General features: G+C 44.0%; 2 protein-coding genes across 2 annotated transcripts in view; one reads left to right on the top strand and one right to left on the bottom strand.

Moving 5' to 3' along the window:
• Positions 1 to 12,870, bottom strand: part of SBF2 (SET binding factor 2) — a 261,395-nt gene extending 248,525 nt beyond the window's left edge. The window contains exon 1 of the mRNA XM_061462974.1: positions 11,980 to 12,870. Within this exon, the coding sequence (XP_061318958.1) occupies positions 11,980 to 12,034 (55 nt within the window). The 5' untranslated portion in view covers positions 12,035 to 12,870. The remainder of the gene's footprint in view (positions 1 to 11,979) is intronic.
• A 5,498-nt stretch (positions 12,871 to 18,368) lies between these two features.
• ADM (adrenomedullin) lies at positions 18,369 to 22,160 on the top strand. Its single transcript, XM_061462933.1, has 4 exons — positions 18,369 to 18,548; positions 19,166 to 19,276; positions 19,535 to 19,675; positions 20,191 to 22,160. The coding sequence occupies exons 2-4, from the start codon at positions 19,179 to 19,181 to the stop codon at positions 20,498 to 20,500; spliced, it is 549 nt and encodes a 182-aa protein (XP_061318917.1). The 5' UTR covers positions 18,369 to 18,548; positions 19,166 to 19,178; the 3' UTR covers positions 20,501 to 22,160.
• The last annotated feature ends 1,209 nt before the right edge of the window (positions 22,161 to 23,369 follow it).

Below are 23,369 nucleotides of genomic sequence, written 5' to 3'. Positions count from 1 at the left end.
GAGGGCCTATCCAGTCTTCCTTAAGATTCAGGACTACAGAAACCAGGGATACACAGGACCTCTAGGGATTCACCCAATCAATTCTTGTTCGCTAGGCTGCAAGTCCCAGCACCACAATGTTTTCTGGTGAGTTTTTTTCCACAATTCCATACTGTTTATTTCTGAGTTTACTGTTACCATTATCACCACACACTAAGCTGATGTTTACAGAGAACTGCCCTAACAAATTCCAAGAACTTTTTCACTAAGTGACAATAGCTAAATTGGAGATCATTGTTGCCAGTGTATGTTAGGACAATCTTTTCTCACCACTGCTTGTATTTTAGCTTGTATTTACAAAAACAGCATTTCATCCAAAATTTTAACATCTAGTCATGAGCTCTTTCGGGAGCCCTCCACCATAAGCTTTAGATTCAGCTATCCTGAATTTTTATTATTTCTTTTTTTAATCATCTGCAAGTCTCATCCCCTACCTATTCCACCTCTCCTTTTACCAGATATTTACAAGTTGAACAAAAAGTGTCTGCAAAATTAACTTTGGAAGTCAATGCTATCAAGTTTGTGTATGACTAGTGACCACTTGCTTCTATCCTTCAATCTACTCCTAACTCTTCAGACTCTTGCCATTTAACCAGCAACAGCTTAGATTGCTTAAAAGGCCCAGATACAGAAATTTGCTGAAAGTTAAGACAAGCAAGACAGTGTTGCCAAAAATCTTTGTCTACCTGCTGTAAAAACTGTAAAAAAGCAGACGATGTTTTCTACTACTGTAGAAAAATATTAAGATTACTATAGGCCATATCTCTTCTTGGTAACTGTCAAATACATAAGAATAAAGAAAGATCCAGGGTCTTCATGAAGCCATAAATCAAACAAAAAAAAAAACAAAAAAAAAAAAACACAACCACCAGAATTTATGGTTTTGTCTCTGCAAGTCTATCTCCAAACCTTTAAGAAAGTAAAGTTAACATTAGGTAGGAAGTACATAGCAGATTTCAACAGTAAGTAATTAGGGATTCCTAGTGCTCAATTTCAGACTTCACACAGGGATGTTTTAAAAAGTTCTACACCTCTTTATTTAATTTTTCACAGAAACCATATGCTCCTCCTTTTGAGGCTGGGGGAGAGGGTTGAAGAGCGTTTCTGAATAGTAATTCTTGCTACAAAATCTATATAGTTTGACAGAAAAAAAAAATAAAAACAAACAGCTGGATTATAAAGTTGATTACCAAGCATAAGAATGCATGACAGAAACTGATCAGAGTATTTGAAAGATTTTTATATTCTGTTGAAGTATTTATCCATAGGTTTGGTTTTCTTCAACCCAAAGAAGAATGGGCAAAATTGGTCTTTATAAAACAGGAACTGATTTTTAATTCAGAACTATATGATGAAGTTTAAGAGTCTTCAAGTATTTTATTAGCCTCCATAACTTAAGTTTTACAGGTAACATGAAACAAGAAAAATTACTGATTTTGTAGGGAACGGGAAGGGGAAGGAGGAAAGGGGGTAGCAGTGGGATCCACAAACTTTTACTGTAACTTTAAGCACACTGATTAAGAATAAACAGAACACACAGAACTAATACAGGAAGGTATGAGTTGCAGGGGTTTTATTTTTCAACATTCTACCTTCAGCTATCACAAGTTTGGAAAAGGGAATATTTCCAAGGTCACTTCCCTAAGACATACAACAGACTTAGTTCAAGGTTAAGGCCTTTATTACTAGTAGTAGTACTTTTATGTAAGTCTTACTTCTGAGTTGTCTAACTTCAAACAATGGTAAGCATACTACCAAGAAAACAACAGATTATGAAAACAATAGTCTTCTGAGTTAGGCTGCTAAAACAGTCTCATTACAACAAGGACAAACCACATTTTTGTTAGAATTAACTATGGATGTAAAATGTTACTTTCTGTATTCTACTAGGCTACTAACAAGAGCCGCAGCCGTCATTACCGATGATTATGTCTAGAGACACTAAAGCCACACAGTTTTGAACTACAATTTTCTAAAAATGGGCCATTTACTAAAAAAATGGGCCAGATTTTCTCAAAAAACACACATACAAAAAAAAAAAAGAAAAAGGCAAAATAAACCCATAAGCAACAATAAGCAAGCAAATTCCTTTTAAAATGCAAAACATCTCACAAGCTCAGAAAGGTAGAAAGTGTGCTTTCTGGACACTTTTCGGACTACTCTCTCACAAAAAAATAAAATGTTTCAGTGTCAGTCTTGCCTCTTCCAAAAAGATGCCATGTGACAGAAGAGAACAAAATAATAAAACCACCCTCCACAAGGATATTTTGTTAAATATGTATGATCTCATCTCTCTTCATAATAAACATTATAAGCAAAATATCTGGAAAACACAGTACTGAAACAACAACTTTACAAAAGTATCACTACTTCATCAGCACTATTTACTCAGTGGCAAACCTGGTGTCATTATTTATGCAGATTAATCAAACAGGAAAGAGAATCTTTTAAAAGAAGAGTTCTGAATTCCAAATCACAAACATGTGGCTCTCTATGGTCTTGTTTTCTTTTCAGTTGCCTGTAACTGAAAAAACATGACACTTACTTTGGCTGTTCTCCTGAATTACAATGCCATCCCAGCTGACAGACCACAGCTTTGACACTCTAGTCCTAGTACAATCTACTGAGATAGTCTGGGATGTTCTGGTTGGTTTTGCTGCTTCTCTGCTAGAAACGATCAAACCCTCAGAGCCAGAAAAAAGGAGCAGGTGCCCCCAGTCATGTTGGTACGCATCCAGGTGTCTCAGCTTAAAGCATGTTTACTGGTAACTTCAGTCAAAAACTCAGTGCATTTAGTGGAATTAGCACCAAACCAGCAGACGCGTCTATAACTGCTGTAGGAGCAGTTGCCTCCAGCTAAAAGGCAGATCTGAGACTTCCACAGGTATTATCTTAACTCCCTTAAGCAAAGTGGACCAGAAACTGTTACTTAAATCAAGCACTTACATTGTAGCCACTATAAAATATCCAGAAAGGAAACATTTCTCTGCAGCACTTTTAACAATCGTAACTTGCATGAATTTCTGAGCACAAACTCTACACTCTATATATTACCATAGAAAACATCTTTTTATTCTGTGTATATGCCTCGTTATCTTATCTGTTTTGGAAATACAACATCCATTCCAAACCTTCAGCTTTCAATCATTGCTTAAAATAGCTGATCATGAGAAACATACACTAATTAGTTTCCTATTTTGCAAATTAATTGTATGTCTAAGAAACACGAGGTGAATCATCAAGTTACAGGCAAGGCTCAGGCAGCAGCTCTTCCCTCCCTTAACAGGGAATTCCAACTAGTTCCTCAGTTGCAGTTAGGCACAAACTTTTTCTTGCCCAGGCAGAAGCCCTGGGCTAACCTACTTTACAAAAAGCAAATTCTATCTAGCAACCCAGCACCAGCCATGCCAGTCACAGCACCAGCATCCTCTAGAAAGACCCACTGCCCTACCAATGAGCAGTGACCTTCTGAACTGCACAAAAGCCGTTTCTAGGGTTTACAAGCACTATGAGTACTCAAAGCTAGAAAAGAAAGGATATCAAGGGCAAATCCGGACCCTTCTAATAGACACAATTAATTCAATACCAATTTTCAATCAACCACATTAGCATCTGCTACCAGCTCTTATAGAATCAGCATTAAGAGCTATGCCCATCACTAAACAAGAAACAACGAAAAAACAATTCTCACACACTGAAGGTTCTACGAACACACAGACTAAAAAGAGAGAAACTAAAAAAATTAAACTACCAATATAGCATGAAGAAAAATGTGGGTTTAAATCCTGTGTTTCAGGAAGGAAAAGTATAATCCATTTGCCTTTGAAATCTTCTTTAAGAAATTCTAAGTTCTTCAAAAATATGAAGCCTACTTCTCTCTTTGCAAGTTACCAACTAAGAAGAAAACTAAAATCCTCCTGCAACTTCTACTAGAATTATTTGTATTACACTTAGCTTAAAAATAGCATATTCTGACAATGTAAAACAGTAACAGCTTAGTCATTGCACAAGCCTTGTAAAACTACTATATATTTTTCTGGGAAAAAAAAAGACTATGAAGAAACAGCTCTGCAGGAACAACACGTGTGGCTTTTTTTTAATGCAACTGCAATTTGCATTTTTATGAAAAGCAGGCTGTGTAAGAGCATTATAAAACCCCACAGATTTCCTAATTTATTGTTATTTTAACAGTATGCCCATTCAACACTATTTCAAGAATTAAAACTCCATTACAGATGTATTTACGACAAGCTCACAACCAACTTTGTCCTTTTGAAAGTCATGAGCACTGTTAGTCACACAGTCAGCTTATGCTTACTGCTACTTAAGCATTACAGTTACAGTTCATAAAAGAATAGTCACAAAAAAGGATGTGTCTGTATTTCTTTGTCCAAAGCACAAATACACGTGTTAAGTGTACAAATTTAAAATGTGAAAGAGTTTTAACAATGCAGCAATTAAGCTAAAAGTTTTATGCAGTTATAAGAAACTAAGAAGACATACGAATACAGTCTTTTTTGAGATTGGCAGATAGCTAACCACCATTAAGTATTATTAAGGGCCCTCTAACCTCTATTCTAAAGCTATTTTCAAGACTCCATCTCAGAGAAATGTAGATAAAAATGGCTATGTTTAGAAATCAAGAGAGAAAAGGGAGGAAAGAAGGGACAGACACTAAGGTCAGAGATTCTCCTGGGGTAAACCTAGGAAACCAAACCAGACAAAAAGAATTTTAAGTACCAGAATATATCAGAGTAAGCAGGAAGAGCAGCCACTGTCTAACAGAGCAAGGGCTCCCAAAGCACACAGAACCAATACGCAGCCCACTACGAAGCTTGAAGGGGACACTGCCAACTGACAACACTCAGTACTCTTGGCATTAGTATTTATGGCATCTGTCAAAAGTAGCTCAATTAAACCCATTTTCCAAAGCACAGCCTTCCACAACAGAAGTAAAAAATCTAGAAAGAAAAATCATCATTCCTTTGCATCCGCAAGTGTCTGAGAAATTCTCTGCCAAAATGTCTTCCTTCCAGTTCCTGTTCTATTAGGCCCAAAGTGTAAGTCTAACATTTAAAAAGATATTTCCAATCTTGCTGAAGACCTATCCAAGTGTCAGCTAGTGAATTTTCTTGGATTTGCATTTTTAAAACCTAGAAAACAACATATAAACCACATTAAAGGCCATTATTACACACACACACCCCCCCCAAAAAAAACTAAATCTGAATGATTTTGTAACCCCAGTAACATTCCTTTGTCTCTTTTTATCCATGAGGTCTCCCAGGGTCTAATGTGGTTTTGTATGCAGCTGTCCTGAATTTATAACCAAAATTATGATGATTTTGTATTTTCTGTATATTTGCATTCCTCTACTACAGCTATACAAAGCCCCAGACTGTACTGTCATCAACTACTAGTTTTGGCTGAAGTACTAAGAGTCTGTTACCTAGATTCAATTTAGTGAGAACTTCGTGGTTAGTTACTGTTATAGTTACTTTGTTGAACCTTGACCACACGATTATTAAAAGCAAAGAATTAAACCCCTGTTCAATTATTGTATTTTGTCGTATTATATAATTTGCAGAAGAGTGAAAATTAAGAATTGTTACATTACAGACAGGAAATCATGATGTATCTAGTCACTAACAGATAAGCCATAACAAGCATGTTCTTGGCTCAATGAGCAGAGATTCAGCTGCCAAATCCCAATCAACACTAACTGGATTGTCCTTGACTTCAGAATATACCACTGACACCAAAGGAATAATTTATTTCAACAGTACATGCAACTGGAATACAATTCCCAAAACATCAAGCAGAAGAAAATTAATCCCATCAATAATGGTATCATTATTGTTAGAAATTTTTTTTCACTATACAAGCAAGGAGCCTGAAAATCCCATGTTACTGCAAAGGAGTAAAAGAAATGAATTAAAGGAAGACTTCCTAATTACCAGTATATATTTGTAAGATACAACTTTCACTGGCATTTATCAAGGTGGAACAGTGAATCTACTGTTCCACATTTTCAAATGATTCCATAGTGACCATGGTTTTCCTTTGTTTTTTACTTTGTAAGTACTAGTAGCTGGGGAAGGAGTTGGTATTTAAAATTCATGTTAGTGAACTACCATAGCAGCATAATTATCTTCCTCAGAGTTATAAGACTATTATGTTTGTGACATTGGAGTAGTTAAATGTCATTCTTATTGTCCTCCCACTGAAAAATACACTTGCCATTATAGAAGGCCAGCACTCAAATAGCATTCAGGCGTGAATAACAAATTGTTCTCCATGAACATGCCACAGGAAAACCGTCTTTTTGTCAAATAATCCACAAAATTAATCCAGACCAGAAAAGGGGAGAGTTTCTTTACTATAAATTAGTCTTAAAATATCCTCAAAATTACGAAATGCTACTTCCTTCAACAGAATCTAAGTCCTTGCATTTTAGGATAAAATGAAGATAGCTTACAGAGTAAATATTCAGCCTCCATGAATGTGTGATTTAAACTGAAAGGGTGAAAAAAAAGAAAAGTATTTTTATCACTGCTGTTATTATGACAGCAAGACAAAGTGAGCAAAGAGTTTCAAATTCAAGTTTTTAGAGAAATTAGAGGTTTTGAGGAAAAAGAATTATATTGATCTGTATTGATTTTAAGGTGTCTCCAAAATTACAGTCAACCCATAAATCAAAACAACAATTTTGTTAGTCAACATTATATATTAGAAGAAACTGCTTGAATACATTTTAGGAAGATATGTTACAAAAAAAAAAAAAAAAAAAAAAAAAAAAAGCCATACAGGCAATGGAAATAGTCTTTTCTCATTCTGTTTTGGGATGGCATTATGGAGACGGTGGTATTTGAAAACTAAACTGAGCAAGGACAAGGTTTGTAGAAAGAGATAATTTCTTACACTGGAGCAACTAACTTGTTCTGAAATCTTCTGGCACCCATACCCTCCTCCAGTCACAGTCAACTACAGTAATCTCTTACCAATACACAGCTACTTATACATTTGCATTCTGCTTCAGTTCTGATAGTACACTTGATGTTTCAATTACAGATACCAGAATTCTTCTGCCAAAAAAAGATTTTTTGTTGGGGCTTTTTCTCCCTTTGAAATTTTCCTAGATTGCATTTGAAATTCAAATTAAGCCAAGCACAGATAACAAAACCACTGAAGGAACAGTGTGATTGCCTTATTTTTCTACATTTTCTGTTTTACAGAGATTACATACCAGGACACCAAGAAATAATCCACTCCTCACACACACACTAGCCAGAGGAATGCCCAACTATGAATATACAACAAATACGCAAAAAAAAAAATCCTCGTATGTCCTTTACCTCCATTAAATAAAAAAGATATTCTTCACAGACAAAATCTGCCCACAAAAAAAACAACTGTATTTAGTAACTTCTCCCACTCTATCAATCAGTTGTCTAGTTTCAAAATCCACAGTTACAAAGCTATGTTAGACAAGAAAGGCTTCCCTGAAAAGAAGCTGATGATAAATCAGTATAGAAACAACCACAACAAAGCCTACACATGTTATATTTGCATTTATCAGTTACAACAGCCAAATAAAACTACTATACAGTTGCAAGCCTTCTGGCATACACGCTACAACTGCATTCACAAGCAAGAACAGAAATCATTAGTCTATCTTCTTACAGCAACCAAATCTCACAGAAAACAAGCTGTTCCACCTCACAGGTTTCCAGAGTTAACTGATGGGTACACAACAGCATCCTATGGGAAAGCTGCTAGGGACGTACATGCAAACTAATCAAATCCACTATTGGAAAATCCGCTTTTTTAACCTTACCTTTCAATTGAGTTAAGAAAGACACAAATTCTCTCTTCTACCCTTTTCAAGTACCACCACTCTTAAATTCTAGGGATAAATTTATGATTTTGGCTTATACCAGCAAATACAAAACCAAACCAAACGGCATTTTCTCATGCCCTTCTGTGATCTTTGCAAATATCTGTGCCTTTCCTAAATCCCATCCACATCTCATTATGCAAACATATTAAATGGGAATTTTTGGTGAAGCACAAACACTTCAAAACCCATGGAAAAAGAAAATGGATACACAGTAACGTCTTCTGGGATTTTCTCCAGCTTTTAACCCAGAGTGCCTATGTTTTCTAGCACCTTGGTCCCTTCAGAGACTTCTGTAAATGCCTTTTGTAGCAAGTTACATAACAGCTTTATACTGTGCTGATACACTGGAGAAAAATGTAGCTGTCCACCTTAGTAAAGGTTCAGCTGAATGCAAAATAAACATGGTAAAGGAATCAACCTTGGTATATCACTGAACTCGTTCACATTTCCTAGGAAGGAAAACGTGAAGGCCCCTTTCACGTTTTCCTGAAAACTGACCAAGGATTTTTTATTAAGTCTGGGGAGTTTATTAACCTGGTTTCTCCAACTCTGTCAAGACACTGAACATGAACTTCCAATGGGAATAGCTACTGCTACTGCAGTTCTTTGTAGTGGCTCAGAATTAGTTTCTAAAATACACAACAGCAACTAAAACTATGATATATTTAGATCACTTTTAGAATCCAAGATACAAAGTAACTTTTAAGCAAGAGTACAGTCAGCTGTACCTGAAATCCATAAAAGAACCAGATGATCCTTTACAGGGCAAGGCAAAGTTAAGGCAAAGACTTAATTTCCTTGGTGCCTCAAAGTTTACCAACATGGAAAAGCTCATTCTCCACTCAGGCTGAATCTCTGTGCATCCTGCCAAGCAGAAATACAACTGCCTGTTACTGGAATTACTCAAAGGCACCCATTACTTTCCTTGGAGCACATAGGAGACTAAGGTACCTGATTAACATCTTTGTGCCCAAGGTTCTAGGACCATCTAAGGTGATAAAAATTCAGGCTGCAGTGATCTGTCCCTCCTGCATGCTCCTAACTCCTCCTTTATGCTGACACTGGCCCTCATCTGGCATCTTGGTGAGCCAAAGTTTTAAAAATGAGCAGAAAAGTAACCCAGAGAAAAAATAATACAGCGACACAAGCAAAATAGCAAGAAAGGTCTTTTTGACAGGTCAGCATCCTAAAACAAGCTGAAAATGAAAGGAAGACTTAACACAATAGAGATGACAGCACTTGGACTGCTGTAACATCAATTTCCATATGCCTAAGACTGGAACAGGAATGAACTTTTAAATGTCTGACCCCCAAAGGATACTCTCTTTGGTTTATTTGAGGGCAATAAAAATGTTCACTTCCCCTTAAGACTATGTTGGGTAAAAACTTGTGGAACCAATAACAAAATTTTTCCCGCAACAAGAAAAATCAAGATATCCACTCCTAAATTGCACAAGCAAACAAACGCAGCATTTTAGGTATTTATAGTGAATGTTTTTTAATAAAGCTAGATAACCTGCAGAGGAAAGCAATACTTTTACCACATTTTCACTATACTGCAGACATAGGTCCATGTAAACAAATTCATCTAACACAGGTGAAGTCAGAGCTATACAGAGACAGCAGAGGCGATAGGGCTTTTCTAGGAGAACAGTCATTACTATAAACATCCTTCCTTACTGACCACAAGTGCATACTATTCAAACTGCTGCTGACAAACAGACTGGGGAAGGGGGAAGGTTACGGGATTTTTGTTTGCTTGCTTACAAAAGGATATTCCACAGACTGGGGGGGGGGGGGCGGGGGGGGGAGGGGATAAAACAAAACCACTAGAAAACATAATTACACTCAACATTAAAATAAAACATATTAAAACCAAGCCAGAACACTGTTGAAGGAAAAAAAAAAAGGCACACTTACAATTTAAAAGCTTCATGGGTAATAAGTCTATTATCTAGAAATGTTTGCCCCTGCTTTTTCACACAGAAAGAAGCATAATAAATGTATCAAGAAACTAACACTTTTACAAGAAAACAAAAGGTCAGTACTCCATGTATTATGGGATCGTATGTGGGGGTAAAGGAATTTGGAAAACAATGCATGCCTAGTCTTCAACAGAATGCTGTTCCTTCAAGCATTTTTAGTATGAAGCATTAAAGTACCAATTAGTAATTTAAATAATGAAGTCAAAGTCTAAATAGTTACTTTCTGGGCATGACCTTTTCAAATTAAGGTTCTGCTTCTCCGGTTATTGTTGAATCTGCTCTATTCCATCCGTGCAAGCAATTCTACTAAACCTAATGAAACAATTTATGTATAGGAGGTTACACACATGTGCTACTGATGAAGACATTTTACAAACATAAAGCTTTCCGATGTAATCTGTAATTTTACCTCGCATGGTGGCTATGTCAGACTGATCATACTCTTTAAGGCAGCAGCCTACTTGCTTTAAAGTCTTATTAAAAGCACCCCTGGGTTTTTTCGGTTACTTCTTCATTTTCATTTGGGCTACTGTTGTTGGGGAAGATGCCCTAAACAAGGGAAGAGCAAGGGGAGGTCATGATTTTTAACAAATTATTTCACATGACCTATAACTTTGTCACTCCGATTAGGACAAGTCTATTTCCAAATGAGGTGGGAGGGGGAGTCACACCACAATTAATGGAATAATAATATTGGTATAGTAAAACTGAGGAGGCCCTTAGCAGAATTTTGTAACCCACTGTATCTTTAAACACATACATACAATGATTTCTCTGAAGAAAAAAAAAAAAGCTTTTTTAAGAGTTTATTAGCTGCACTTTTAGAATGAGCAAACAGAGATTACATGCAATTGTTACTTCAAAGAATTACTTAGAGTAACAAACTTGAGTGTTGTTTGGTTTATGCATAGTCAAATAAATTAGGGAACATTTAAATGTTTAATAGTGTTTATTAACAACATACATTCAAAGGATCATTCTGAAATACCCAGGACAAAACCAGTTCACAATCACTTCATTTTCAAATCAGTTTATATACTGATTTAACGTCACTCCAGCAACTAATGTCATATTACAACAGAAAGTTACATAATATAAAACCACTCTTCGTTTACCCACAACACTAGAGTAGATAACACCCCTTTGCTTCCCCCAAAGCAGACACAAAACATCTTAATTCTCTGAGAAAAGCAGCCATTCCCGAAGAACAACAGCATTTCCCCAGGTGTTAGCGAAGGCACCTTGCCAACAAGCGATAAGCTGTAAGACCCCGGTCAAAACGGGCAAAAAGCCTCAGTGCTTTCCAAGAGCCCTCAGTCTTTTTTTTTATCTGAGGCCACGGGTGAACGTGCTCCAGCCAGCAGCACAAAGATGGGGAAGCAACCGACAGTACCGCCGTTTTCGGCAGAGGCGGCGCGAGGAACGGGGACACACCAACACCCCAGCTCCCAGCCGGTCTCCGCTGCCTGCCTAGCGGGAGCAAAGCCGTGGGCACCGGCTGTCAGGCGGGCCGGGGGGGCGGGTGTTGTGCGCGTCCATGGGCGACATTTTAAGTTACCCCCGTTTTCTGGAAGGAACCGTGGCCCGTTTCCAAAGGCCGGGGCGGTGGGGCAAGGCCGCGGGATACGCCCTGGCTGGCCCCGCACCGTTCCCCGCTCACCGTGGGCCGGGGTAGCGACGCTACCAGGTGGACTGAGGCCGCCAGACAGAGAAGAGCCCGGCCAGGCCCCCACCGGAGAGGCCAGGGCTCGGCCAGCCGGCCTACGGACGATTGAGAAGCCCCTCCGCTTTCTCGCCGGCCCGCTCCACCTCAGGAAAGAGGGATTAACCCTTCCGTCATCCCCGCAGACCGCCGCGCCCCTCCACGAGAGAGGCCAGCCCAGCTGCCCTCAGCCGCCCTCCTCCCCACAGCCAGACACGCGCCCCGTGTGAGCGGCAGTCTCCTCCTCCTGCGGCCCGACCGGGAGGCGGGAGGGGGCCGGGGCCGGGCAGGAACGATGGGTGGGGGGAAGAGGCCAGGCACCGCGAGGCAGCCCTGCGCGCAGCCACACCTACCTGTCTTCTCGTGGTCATAGCCCACCACGATGAAATAGTCTGCCAGCCTAGCCATGGCTGAAAGGAGTCCGCCTCAGGCTTGCACCACCCCTGCTACGGCACCGGCTCCCGGGAGGCTCAGCATCCTCCCCTCCGCACCCGCCGCAAAAGAAACGGCACCACCTCAGCCATGTTGGAGGCGCGGACACGCTGTGCGCCTGCGCGCCGCCGGGACCGCTGCGCCGTGACCCCGCCGGGCTGGGCGTGGGCTGAGGGCTCACGGGCAGCACGCGGGTGAGGCGGGCTGCTTTTGCTGTCCCCGGGGGTCGCCAGTGCTACCGCCTCGCTTCGCAGCCCACCCCGGGAGGGTCCGTTCCCCACCCGGGCCCTCCCCATCCGCTGTGGGCTTTGTCTCCTCGCAGCCTCCCTGTGAAGTGCCCACCCGGGAGTCTGCAGTCTGGAGCGCTTTCTCCCTTGGAAAAACAAGAGCCCAAACTAAACACAAACGCGGCAGGTCCGGCCGATCTCCGCGCCCGAGAGAATTCGAGTGCCTGAGCGGAACTTCACCGCCCACCCGCTCAGGGATCTCTCCTGACAGGAACTGCCGGGAACGGGCATCGCCCCTCTCAGGCTGTGCCCAGGTAAAACTCGGCTGCGAGCTTACTCCAGCCCCGGGAGCTCAGCCTCGGGAATCGAGACTTAGGTTTCCGGGATGTTTCCTGTTTACGTTTTGCGCGGGATGTGCGGAACGTGCCACCGTGGGGGAAGTCAGCCCGCGAGGCTTCCGCGGCGCTAACGGCCCCACCGACTGGGCGCTAATTGCTCTGACGGCTCTGCTGGGCTTTGTGGCAGTGCTCGCCACGCGCCTGAGGCGCAGCCGAGAGGCGGAGAAGGAGGCTGCGCTGCCGCGGTGTGCGGCATGGGTGCCCGATGTGCCGGCTGCCGTGTCCTGCCCGCTCCGGCCGACGAGGGTCCCCCTTCCATGCGGGCAGCGGCTCTTGCAGGTGGGAGCCTGACGGTGGCATCGGCTGCTGTCGGGGTTGACGGGCGGCAGCGCTTCAATGTAGCCCTTCTAGCTTCTGACGTGCTTGTGTGGGTTCATGCGGTGGCTGTCAGGGAGCGGGGCAGAGGGGAGATTTCGTGTTGCTATTTATAACGTACAGATGAGGCCGACACCTTTGGGATTCTCACTCTCGAAAGCCCGGTGGGCTTGCCAGCAGTTGCAGAGATGCTGGCGATACACAGGGTGTCTGACAGTCAGTACAGCGCTTGGTTAACTGGTGGAGTCTGCAGAAACGTTCCATATACGTCCTATTTGATAGCACAAAGAGAATAAACAATGCAAAAGGCATCAGTTGTGGTACAGTGATGAGCTGCGCTAGCCATGAGTACTGGGCTGCGTACAAAAAGGGCAAATTCACAAAATCTGCTCCTGACCATCCACCATCAAAAGGGACCCAGCAGACAACCATCAGCAGTTCCACAGAGACATTTCTATTTCGAACATGCAATTCTTACACCTCCTACTTAGCTGGGACATACCGATAGTGTCTTGCTGATAACCCAGAGGTCAGGAAACTTCAGCAACCAATGACAGTCTTCTCTCTTGTGCCTTCTCACTGGAGGGCAGCAGTCAAAATCTCCTTGCAGTAATCATCTTCATGGCTTAACTGTTTTGAATGATGTTTAGATGCCATGTATAAAGACCTAAACTTAATAAAATTGCTTGATAACTTTAGGAGTAAAGAAAAATGCATACTACATACATCAAAAAGACTGAATATGCTTGTGAGAAACAGATGCAATTTGTGGGGTCCATCACTTCGTATACTAAGTAGAAGAATAAATCTTTCTGATGTTATGCATAGCAGTTTGGTTCATGATCCTGTAGTCTTTAATGACTGGAAACCACGAAGATTTTTTCAAAACACTGAGCTTTTTGATTAAAAGTATTTCTGAAGTAGCAACAAAGGAACACAAATCTTAATGAAGTCACACATTACCCATCGTTCTGACAGTGCAGTTGTTCGACAGCACAAAGCCTGGACATGCAACAGTTCACAAAAGCAAGGGGTGATGTTCTGTACAGATAAACCGCGAGGGGGGGGGGTTAGAGACACTAAGAAATTACCTAATTTGGAGCTGAAATGGGATTTTAGGGTTATCGTATCTGCACTCGTAGAAAGGTTCAATATGTAATAACAAGTCTTAGTAACGTCTCACTGCTGTTCAAGCGCCTCTAAGCATGAGAACATCACCTTCCCAGGACAGTAACAAATGCTGGATCAAGAGGAAGATGCTACTTATTGATTCCCCAATACTACTAGCACCCACTTTACACCCTTGCTCCTTCTTCCATCTAGACCAATTAAGCCAAAGTTTGTTTAGTTTATAAAGCATGTCATAAAAAACATCCCACCTTAAGTACTCATATAATAGGAAGGTCACTGTTCATTTGGGTTTGAACACAGATGTATACCTGCATGAACAGCAAAAGTCATACATAACTTACTTCCTTACGTCCCTTAAGTATAGAGCAATCCTATGTTCTTACAGGACAAATGAGGAAGTGGAGCAGACAGACTGTTTGCTCACATAAAGTCTAATGCAAAGTAAACTGAACTTTCATCCAGACCACCAAAACCGTAATTCCCTGTGTTGCAGCAGAGTAGCCTGGCTCCTCATGAGAGCTGCAGGGGCTCACAAAGCAGTGGCTCTGGGAGGACACCAAGGCCTAGGTCTCCAGAAAGACCGAGTAAGCAGTCATATATTTATCTCAGAGGAAGAACTGTGGGGCTGCAGCCCCTTCAGGAGGCTGAAAATACACAAGGAACAACATTGCCACATTCACTGTGTGCTTACCACCAAAAAAGTGTGAAAGCTTACAATACCTTCTACAGTCAACTCATCCTTCAGGAAATATAAAGGTCACACTCTGAATGTTGTCCCCTAATCCAGTATCACCCCATGTCACCCCATGGGGAAGCAGCCATGACCCAAAAGACCCAAACCAGGTTTTCCCCTGCCAATATGCATCCTACCCTCATTTAGCAGGCATTGTTTGGTGATCTGAAACCTATCAGATGTAATACTCACCAAAAGCACCTCCAACGGAACTACCAGAAATGGAATCACCTCTTGTCACTGTGCTCTTGGCACAGGCAAAGCTGGCTAAGTGCATGCACTAACAACCAGGCTTTTCTGTGTGGAGCTTGACTGAGGTTTTACATCATTCATGCGTTATCATTCTTCTATTAGTATCGCAGATTCATAGAATGGTTTGGGTTGGAAAGGACCTTAAAATCATCTAGTTCCAACCTCCCTGCCATGAGCAGGGATGCCTCACACCAGACCATGTCACACAAGGCTCTGTCCTTGAAGTTCATCTTTCTGCTGATTTCATACAACCTGGAATATATCGAAGTATATTCATATTTGTGGTGTATAAATACAGTAAAATTTAAACCTAAAATGAAACACACAAAAGTCCTTCCACTGGCTTCAAACAACAATTTTCTTGCATGCCAGCACAGAATATTTGTCTCAAACTGATTTCCCATTGATGTCTACAACATTTTAGATCTTTGCTTTTGGAATAAAACTCAACCTTAATAAAATGCTGTACAAACAGCAACTAATCCTCACAATCCCCCTACAAGAGTAGATACATACTGTAAAGTCTTTTGTACATAAGACAACACCAAGAGGTTAAATGACACACCCAAGATAATCAGTAAATAAGTACAAGAGCTGGATGTTCTTCCAGGCCAACTTCCCTGCAAGGGATGGGGCAGCATCCAGAGGAGACCCTGCATGTCCAAGGAGAGCCCATTCTATGTGAACTGCTTGGCATTGCCTCAGAAAAATAGTTTGTAAATAATATTTCCCTGGAACATTTTGTTTCACTTTTTTTTTTCCTAAAATGGAAATAACTCACAATTTACAAAATAATTTTTAAAAAGTGGTCACTGTTACCTCATAGTACAAACTGAGTGACTATTGCTCATTTCCAAGTTTCACAGGAACTCAACTGCTTAGGAAGAACAAAATGAGCATCAGAACAAAGAACATGATGTTTTGTGTTGGATTTGAACCTTCTGAAGCCCTTTCACAAATCACATTGGCAACAAACTGATAGATTTATATTCCAAAGTTTGCCACCTCATGAACTTGAACAAGCTGATTTTGTGCCACTAAAATGACAGTTGCAGTTGGTATGGAGCCCACATGTGAGTTGTGTTACCACTACTGTTACTATTCCTAAACCAGCATAGGATTCTTTCTGCATTGTTTGCCGAAGAGTATACAAAATAAGCTTCCCGTTTACAAGGATTTCAATGAGGGATTTTCCAGCATTTGAGGAAGTATGTTATTTTTTTTTACTGGAAGAGGAGACTTAATTTGAATCAAAGTAATGCTCATCACACAGAATCTTGCCTTCTAATTTGGAAATGTTAGATTCGGTTTCAACTTCTGCTGATTAAGGAAATGCTTGAACTCGCTTGAGCCTGAGCTGCCTCATGAGGTCAAGACAATCCAGTCATCGTGGTCTGATGCAGTTGTGCAGCTCTGGTCATGATACAGCCCCGTTCTAGACCACCGATCTTCCCATTTCTTCCTCCCTGGATTTACACCCCAGGCCTCTCTCACTCGGCATTCCTGCTCTAGATCACGGTCTGGGGGGAGGGCAGCGGGACGGCTGCTCCACGTAGCTGCCCGAGCTGACGGCTGGCAGGGATAAGAGAGCCTGGGGACAGCGGCTCCCCTCCGCGCTCCCCCCTGAGGCACCCGCCGCCGTGTCCCGCCCCGCGCCCTGGCCGGACAGGTGCGGCGGAGGAGCGGACCCGGGCAATTTACGGCCGGGGAAACTGGCTTGCCCTGCGGGCGCCGCGCCGGGGTCTCGGGGAAGAAAGGTGCCCAGCGCGGGAATGCGATGGGAACGGCTGTAGTGAGCCCCGAACCTCTCTACCAGCGGGTGCCAGTACGTGCCGGCGGAGCGCGGGTGAGGGCAGCCCGGCGGGATGGCGGCCCCCAGGCGAGCCTGGCCCCGAACAGGTAGATGCCGGAGACAGAAGCCTCGGTTGCCAGGCCGCTGCTGGCGAGGGAGGGAGCACCTTAGACCGAGTCAGCCATGCACAGCAAAGTTTCCGTCATCCCCTTGCACATACCTCTCCAGGGTGTTGTTATATACCGCGGTTATCGAGAAAGGCAGAGTCACGAGTACAAACTCACCTGATTTTTGAAACACTTTGCTCGGGGCAAGATGTGAGAGAAAGAGCTCGCACATGCCAGCTCATTCCTTCCTCCCGAGTAGCTCTCGCTGGGAAGGGGACCCTGACGCCCCAGGGCACGGGTCTCCTGGGCATTTCCCTCGGCTCCGCTGAATTTGCATTGTGACAGTAGAGAAACAGCCCATCTGGTGCGGACTTCCAGCACCCCTGCGAAGCCGGAGCTCTGCGTTGCTGAGGCGCCAAGGAGCAAAGATGTTAAAGACTGTAAGTTAAAAAAAAAACAAACCACAAAACCAAAAACAAACAAACAAACAAAAAACCGCACCACACACAAAAAAGTGGCAGAATAAGATTTTGCTTTTGACCAGCCGGGGAAGCCTATTAGAGACCTTGATCCTGCACCGGTTTAGCTTCATAACCGGGGAAGTAAGTGCACTCACATATATAGAAAGGTTCAAGGAATGGGGCTAAATTGGAGGGCAGGAAGGTCTCTCCCGGTCCTGATCCCCACACATCAGTGAGTCTGTGTTTGCCTCAAAGCCATACTGCTTTCTTTGTTCAGAGGTACAGCAGTGTGCCCTAACCTCCATCTCCCAAACCCATTTGAGGTCTGATTTATTTGACTCGATCAAGTAAATCAAATACAGTTTATTAGATAAAAAGGGCACCCAAGCTGAGTCATAAATATTAATGATATCTGATTTGTCACCTCCTTACTTATGTAAAGAAGGCTGGCATTCATTACAGTCACTCATTGTAATTCATGTTGTCCAAATATGGGTTTAACTTTGGAACTTTAGGATTTGATGGATTTGCATGGATTTTTAAATTGATCGACTCTAGTTCCTAACCCGCTGTTTCCATCCACCTGAAGTCAAGACGCCTAGAATGAGAGATTATTCTACAGACCATGTAAACATAACTATATATCGGCAGCCAAAACCTCTGTCCGCAGTGAAACAGACTGAGGGGTTTATCAGATTTTGCAAGTTATGCCACGACTCAGAATCCACACCTAAAATCTGTCGCTGTAATCAACAAAATTCCAAAAGGGTTGTTGAAGACAATTTTCAGTAATTTTCTTGTTTTTACCCTGGCAGGGTAAAAAAAGTCCACTCTAAAATGTTCAAGAAGTGCTCAGGACGTGGGGGTGGGGGTAAGTGTCAATGAAGAATCGCCCAGCCACGCCAAGGTCCACCCACTTCCCTCGCGCCTCTCTATAAAAGGGAGCGGTGGAGCGCAGCTCTGCAGTGGTTACTTCAGACACACAAAGAGGGAGTGCTCGCTCCTCAGGAAACCCTGCAAGTTCGGATCGCTACTACAAAAACATTTGTCTCAGTGGATTATCCTCACTGGCAGGTAAGAGCTTTTGAGCTTTTTTTGTTTTTTTTTCTTCTTCCCTTCCTCAATAATTCCAGCCAAAAAAAAAAGAAAAACAAACAAACAAAAGATGCAGGGAAGCTGGAAAGGAAGTAAAAAGTCTGCTAAATCTGGACTGATCTGAAGAGCTTGGAGTTATGCAGCAGAGTCTTGCACTGGCAGTTTACAACATAAGATCTAGAGCTAGCTGGTTTTGCGTGTGAAGTGGGAAGATGAGCTATCAGGGGATCAGCTTCCAGGCAGCAAAACACTTGCTGGAGTTTGGAAACGATGTATCTCAGAGTCAACTCCCTCTAATCTCATGGGTTTGCTAAATCCTAGTGCAAGCCGCTGGGGGTATTCTGGAAATCCTTCTGGGTTTCAGCCTTCTCTGCAAGTAAAACTCTCGACAAACGTAAACTCTGGAGGCTCTGCTATTCACTTTGTGATAAGTTGAGTAAATATTAGCTCCTTGTTCATACCGCACACAAAGTCCCCGGTAGCCTGGGGGCTCTCCGAGAAAAGGAGCTCTCTGGCATCACCGGAAATGAAGGACGGTCCTTACTTGACATATATTTGCAATCGTGCTTACAGTCTTCTCTTCTTGCCTCCGCCAGGATCCCAGCCAGAATGAAACTGGTGCACGTAGCCCTGCTCTATCTCGGCTCTGTCACCTTCCTCGGGATGGATGCTGCAAGGGTGAATGTAGCGACGGAGTTCAAAAGAAAGTGAGTATCGGAGCGCGCCCTCCTGCCAGCGCCCAGTCCCGCTCCGGAGCCTCCGCGCCGGACTCCGTCCGCGATCGGAGGGACTGAATTCCCTGCGGGAATTGCACAGCGCCTTAAAGGCCTCATTCCCTTTCAGGAAACAAAATTAGAAAAATCTCGGCGCTGGCAAATATAATCGCCCCTCGAATCTATTTGGTTTGGCTCCCGCCCTGCAGGCTTGCGCTAACAGGCTGTCCTCTTCCCTTGCGCTCCTTTCAGATGGACAAAATGGGCACTGAGCCGAGCCAAGCGGGACGTGAAGCCCACAGGCGCACTCCGAGGGCTGGGGGCAGCCGCCGACGTGCAGCCGCTCATACGGACCCAGGACGTGAAGGAGGAACCTCGAATCTCGCATCCCAGGTACATTCCAGCCTCTTTTGGTCTTGGGCACTTGATCGAGACAGTGGGAAGCTTCAGAGTCCCCTCGTTTCCGGGTGTTTAGGCTTAATCTCGCTGTAGATCCCCTCCAGGTCCCATAGGCAGGCTCTGCCCGGACTGCACAGCACACAGAAAGCACCCTCCCGCTTCCCTTTCCCCGCGCTTTTCAGCTGGCGGGAGATAGCAGAACCTTTACTGTGAAAGTCAAATATAAATAGTAACTTGAGCTCTGGATCCATAGATAAAAGTAACCGCCGTAAAACGGCGGGGCCTCTTCTCCCATCGGCAGCAGGCTGAGGCTCTGCCCTGGGACCAGGTCGTTCCTCTCCCGCCACCGTACGAAGGGCAAAGCCGGGGGGTGGCAGTTCTGCACCGTCGGGGCGGGTCCACCTCCAGGCCGGGGGCTCCCTGCCCTCCCTACTGGTCCCACGGGCTCCTCTCCACCGAAGCCCCACTGCGCGTTTCTCATGCCCGCTCTCCCTCTTCCTGCCCCGCAGCACTCGGGAGGATGCTCACATCCGCGTCAAGCGCTACCGCCAGAGCATTAACAGCTTCCCCCACTTCCAAGCCATCCGCACGGGGTGTCGGTTCGGGACGTGCACGGTGCAGAAGCTGGCCCACCAGATCTACCAGCTGACCGATAAAGACAAGGACGACACCGCCCCCGCCAGCAAGATCAGTCCCCAGGGCTACGGCCGCAGGAGGCGCTCCCTGCCCGAACGCCTCGGCCCTGTGCGCTCCCCCCGGTCCGAGCGGCGCCTCCGGACGCCACGGGCGCAGCCCCTCGCCGCCGTCTTCGGGGTTTGAACTCCGTGCTACCGGCCGAGGACGTCTCGGATGGGTGGACTTAAGTGTGGACGCTCCGGAGGTCCGCTGCTGCTCGGCGGCAGCCGCCAGTATTCGCGGAGAGCGACTGTCCAGGCGGAACGCCGGCGCGCCCTCCCAGGGCCGGGGACGGCGGAGCGGCGGGCCGCGCTGCCAGGGCCCGGCAGGGTGAGGAGCAGCCGGTTCTGCGGCCCGCGCCCCGCGCTGGGGGTTGGAGTGGGGAAGCTGTGAAAGCCGCGTCCCTCTAGGAACGCGCAGAGGCTGCTTCCCCGGTCCGCCGCAGCGGCGGGCCGGTCACTGACTCTTTACCCTCCGCGCGAGGCACCGCCGGTTCCGGCGCCCGCCGCCGCCTGGGACTGGAAGGCGCCAGAGGCCCCTCTACCCTGCCGGCCGCCATGTCGCCCCCTGCCCCGCCGCTGCACTCGGGGGGGGGGGGGGGGGGGGGGCGCCGGACCTTCCTTGCCGGCGGGCCGCCCTCAGAACTGCCCCGGCCCCGTCTGCCCCGAAGAGGGGCTGCTCAGGGGAGACCCACCGCCGGGGAAACCCGCCGCCGGGTGCCGGCCGCTGCGCTACACCCCCGGACCCTGGGACCGCGGCCCCCGCCTCGCCCGCTGCCCATGGCTGTTTGGGGGTGCGCGTTCGGCCCTCGGCAAGGACATGTCGCCAACATCTGCTCTACCCTCTGCGATATCTGCACCCGGCAGGGAATCGGACACTCACTAGTCCCTGCGGGGACTGCAATATACTTGAACCTTCCAGAGAGGAAAAGTGCAATTGTACGTGGTTTTTGTTAATTTTAAGTGCGGTGTGTGTGGATCATGAGATACGTATCAATATTTAAGATTGTCCTCTGTCATGTCCTGTTTGTATCTTTTTTTTTGAAAATATATTTTATTTTTATACGTTTTATATATATATTGCATAAGGGCATTTTTAAACTTTGTATCCCCTCTATTTTTCATATCATGAATGTCAAATGTTACCTTTTTTTTTTCCATACCCTTTTTTATCTTGCATTCCAGACTCGTGAAAGATGTAGAGAATGTATCAGCTGTTCTCCACGGGTAATATGTGAAATAAACACTACATAAACCAGTTCTCTTATGTTGTCTTTAGTGGGGGCAGGTGGTCAAGATGAACGATGTTACACTGTGTTCAGCCCTACCCTTGCTAAGCTAGCCTGGCCCTTCTGTGCCAGACCGAAACCCTTCAGTTACAGGCTTTGTTAGCAGCCACCCTATCTAGCTGGATCAAGTAAACCCAAAAGCAAGAATGCATCTTAAAATCCCAGGTCAGATCAGTTGAAAAGGCTCCGAGGCCTTTCCTATCCACATGTTCCAGCCAGGGCTGAAACGTGTCACAGCTTGGATTGATCGTGCAAGTTTATTTTTTGCCCTAATTAATCAGGGAAACAACTGCACACTTCAACATTGCACAACAAAATAACAGATTTATTGAGGGAGAGTGTTCCAAAAATGGTCACGGCAGCTTCCAAGGTTATTTATATTGAAGGATTTCCTGGGCCACAGTTCAGGTTAAAGTTAAATGGTGACCAGTTCAGGGTGGGCAGAACATCTTCAATAAAAGCTTAGCATTAGGGGGTTTGTTGTTTTGTTCCTTTTTTTTTTTTTTTTTAAACAAATTCCAGCCACAGATCAGAAAACAAAGTGAACCTGAACCTTATTAATGCACCAATAGCACCATCTATTGGTGTCTACCCTCTGCATGCCAAGAAAATCTAAAAACTAAACAAGTGTATTTTAATAACATCTTGGGTAGCAAAACATGCAAATTCCCCTATTTTATAGTATCTCTGAACATAGTTAACATGTAGAATTCTGGGAACAGCAGCACTAAATGCTGCTAGAATAAATGAAGCGGGCTATTTTTTAACCTAGTACTAAATGCTGACGGAGCATATATTTACAAGAAAATTTCAAAAGAACTGGCAATGACACCTTTCCAGGAATACTGCTGCAAAAAAAAAAAAAAAAACTTGGGGAGGAATCTAGTTGACTCGATGCCTGGCATGTATTCATAATGATTTCTCTCCCCAAAGTTTTGAAGTTCTCAGAATTACCTATTTTTAATTACTTCCTAAGCGTTTTCCACTAAATTTTGGAATAGAGAGATGGGTTTTCAACTTGAAACGTTCTCTTTTTCATATAAAACCCAAATTCATATATATATTGACATTTCCCAGTTTCAATTATTATCTGTTTGTTAACAGCTGGAAGAGAATTTACCTCTCTACTGCCAGTGGCTTTTCTGGTCCAGACTGCAAATTGTAAGGGGTGACAGCAAATGCATGATCTTTAGCACAGGTTATATCTACCAGCTGAAAAACAAGCAAGAGCCTATTCTCAAATCACAAAAGATCTTGAAATTAGAATAATTGTAGCTCATAAATTTTGGAGTGCTTGCAGTGGGAAATTACATTGCGCAGGTGAAATCAGATCCTACTTAAAGAGCACAACTGAAACGGCTTCAACAGAACCACTCAACTTAATAGCTACAATGTTTTACTTACGGGTTACACAGCTAGCATCTTTGTCATCTAAACTTGGGATGTAAGGCTGGATTGGGCTAGAGTGTGGTTAGTATGTACTTGCCAACTAGCTACTTTTGTTTGTATTGATCTTTTCTTCATTTACTGCCAAAAGCCAGTCCCCACTAAAATACCTTTTCTTCCCTCCTTTCCCTTTCACCGACAGAAAACACTTCACTCAGAGCTGAAAGATCCTTGGACTAGCTGGACAGGGCTAAAACTAGCAAGCTGGTGCTGACTGGCATAATTCTGACCTTACTGGAGCTTAGTAAATAGAATTTCCGTTTGGAAGGATCAAGAGCA

This window comes from Pezoporus flaviventris, unplaced genomic scaffold (assembly GCF_033815535.1).
Source record: "Pezoporus flaviventris isolate CSIRO_AGI_PZ_B2104156 unplaced genomic scaffold, CSIRO_AGI_Pfla_v1 ptg000036l, whole genome shotgun sequence".
NCBI classification, from domain to species: Eukaryota; Metazoa; Chordata; class Aves; order Psittaciformes; family Psittacidae; genus Pezoporus; species Pezoporus flaviventris.
The sequence above is the reverse complement of the archived record's forward strand: the minus strand, read 5'-3'. Positions and strand labels throughout refer to the sequence as shown.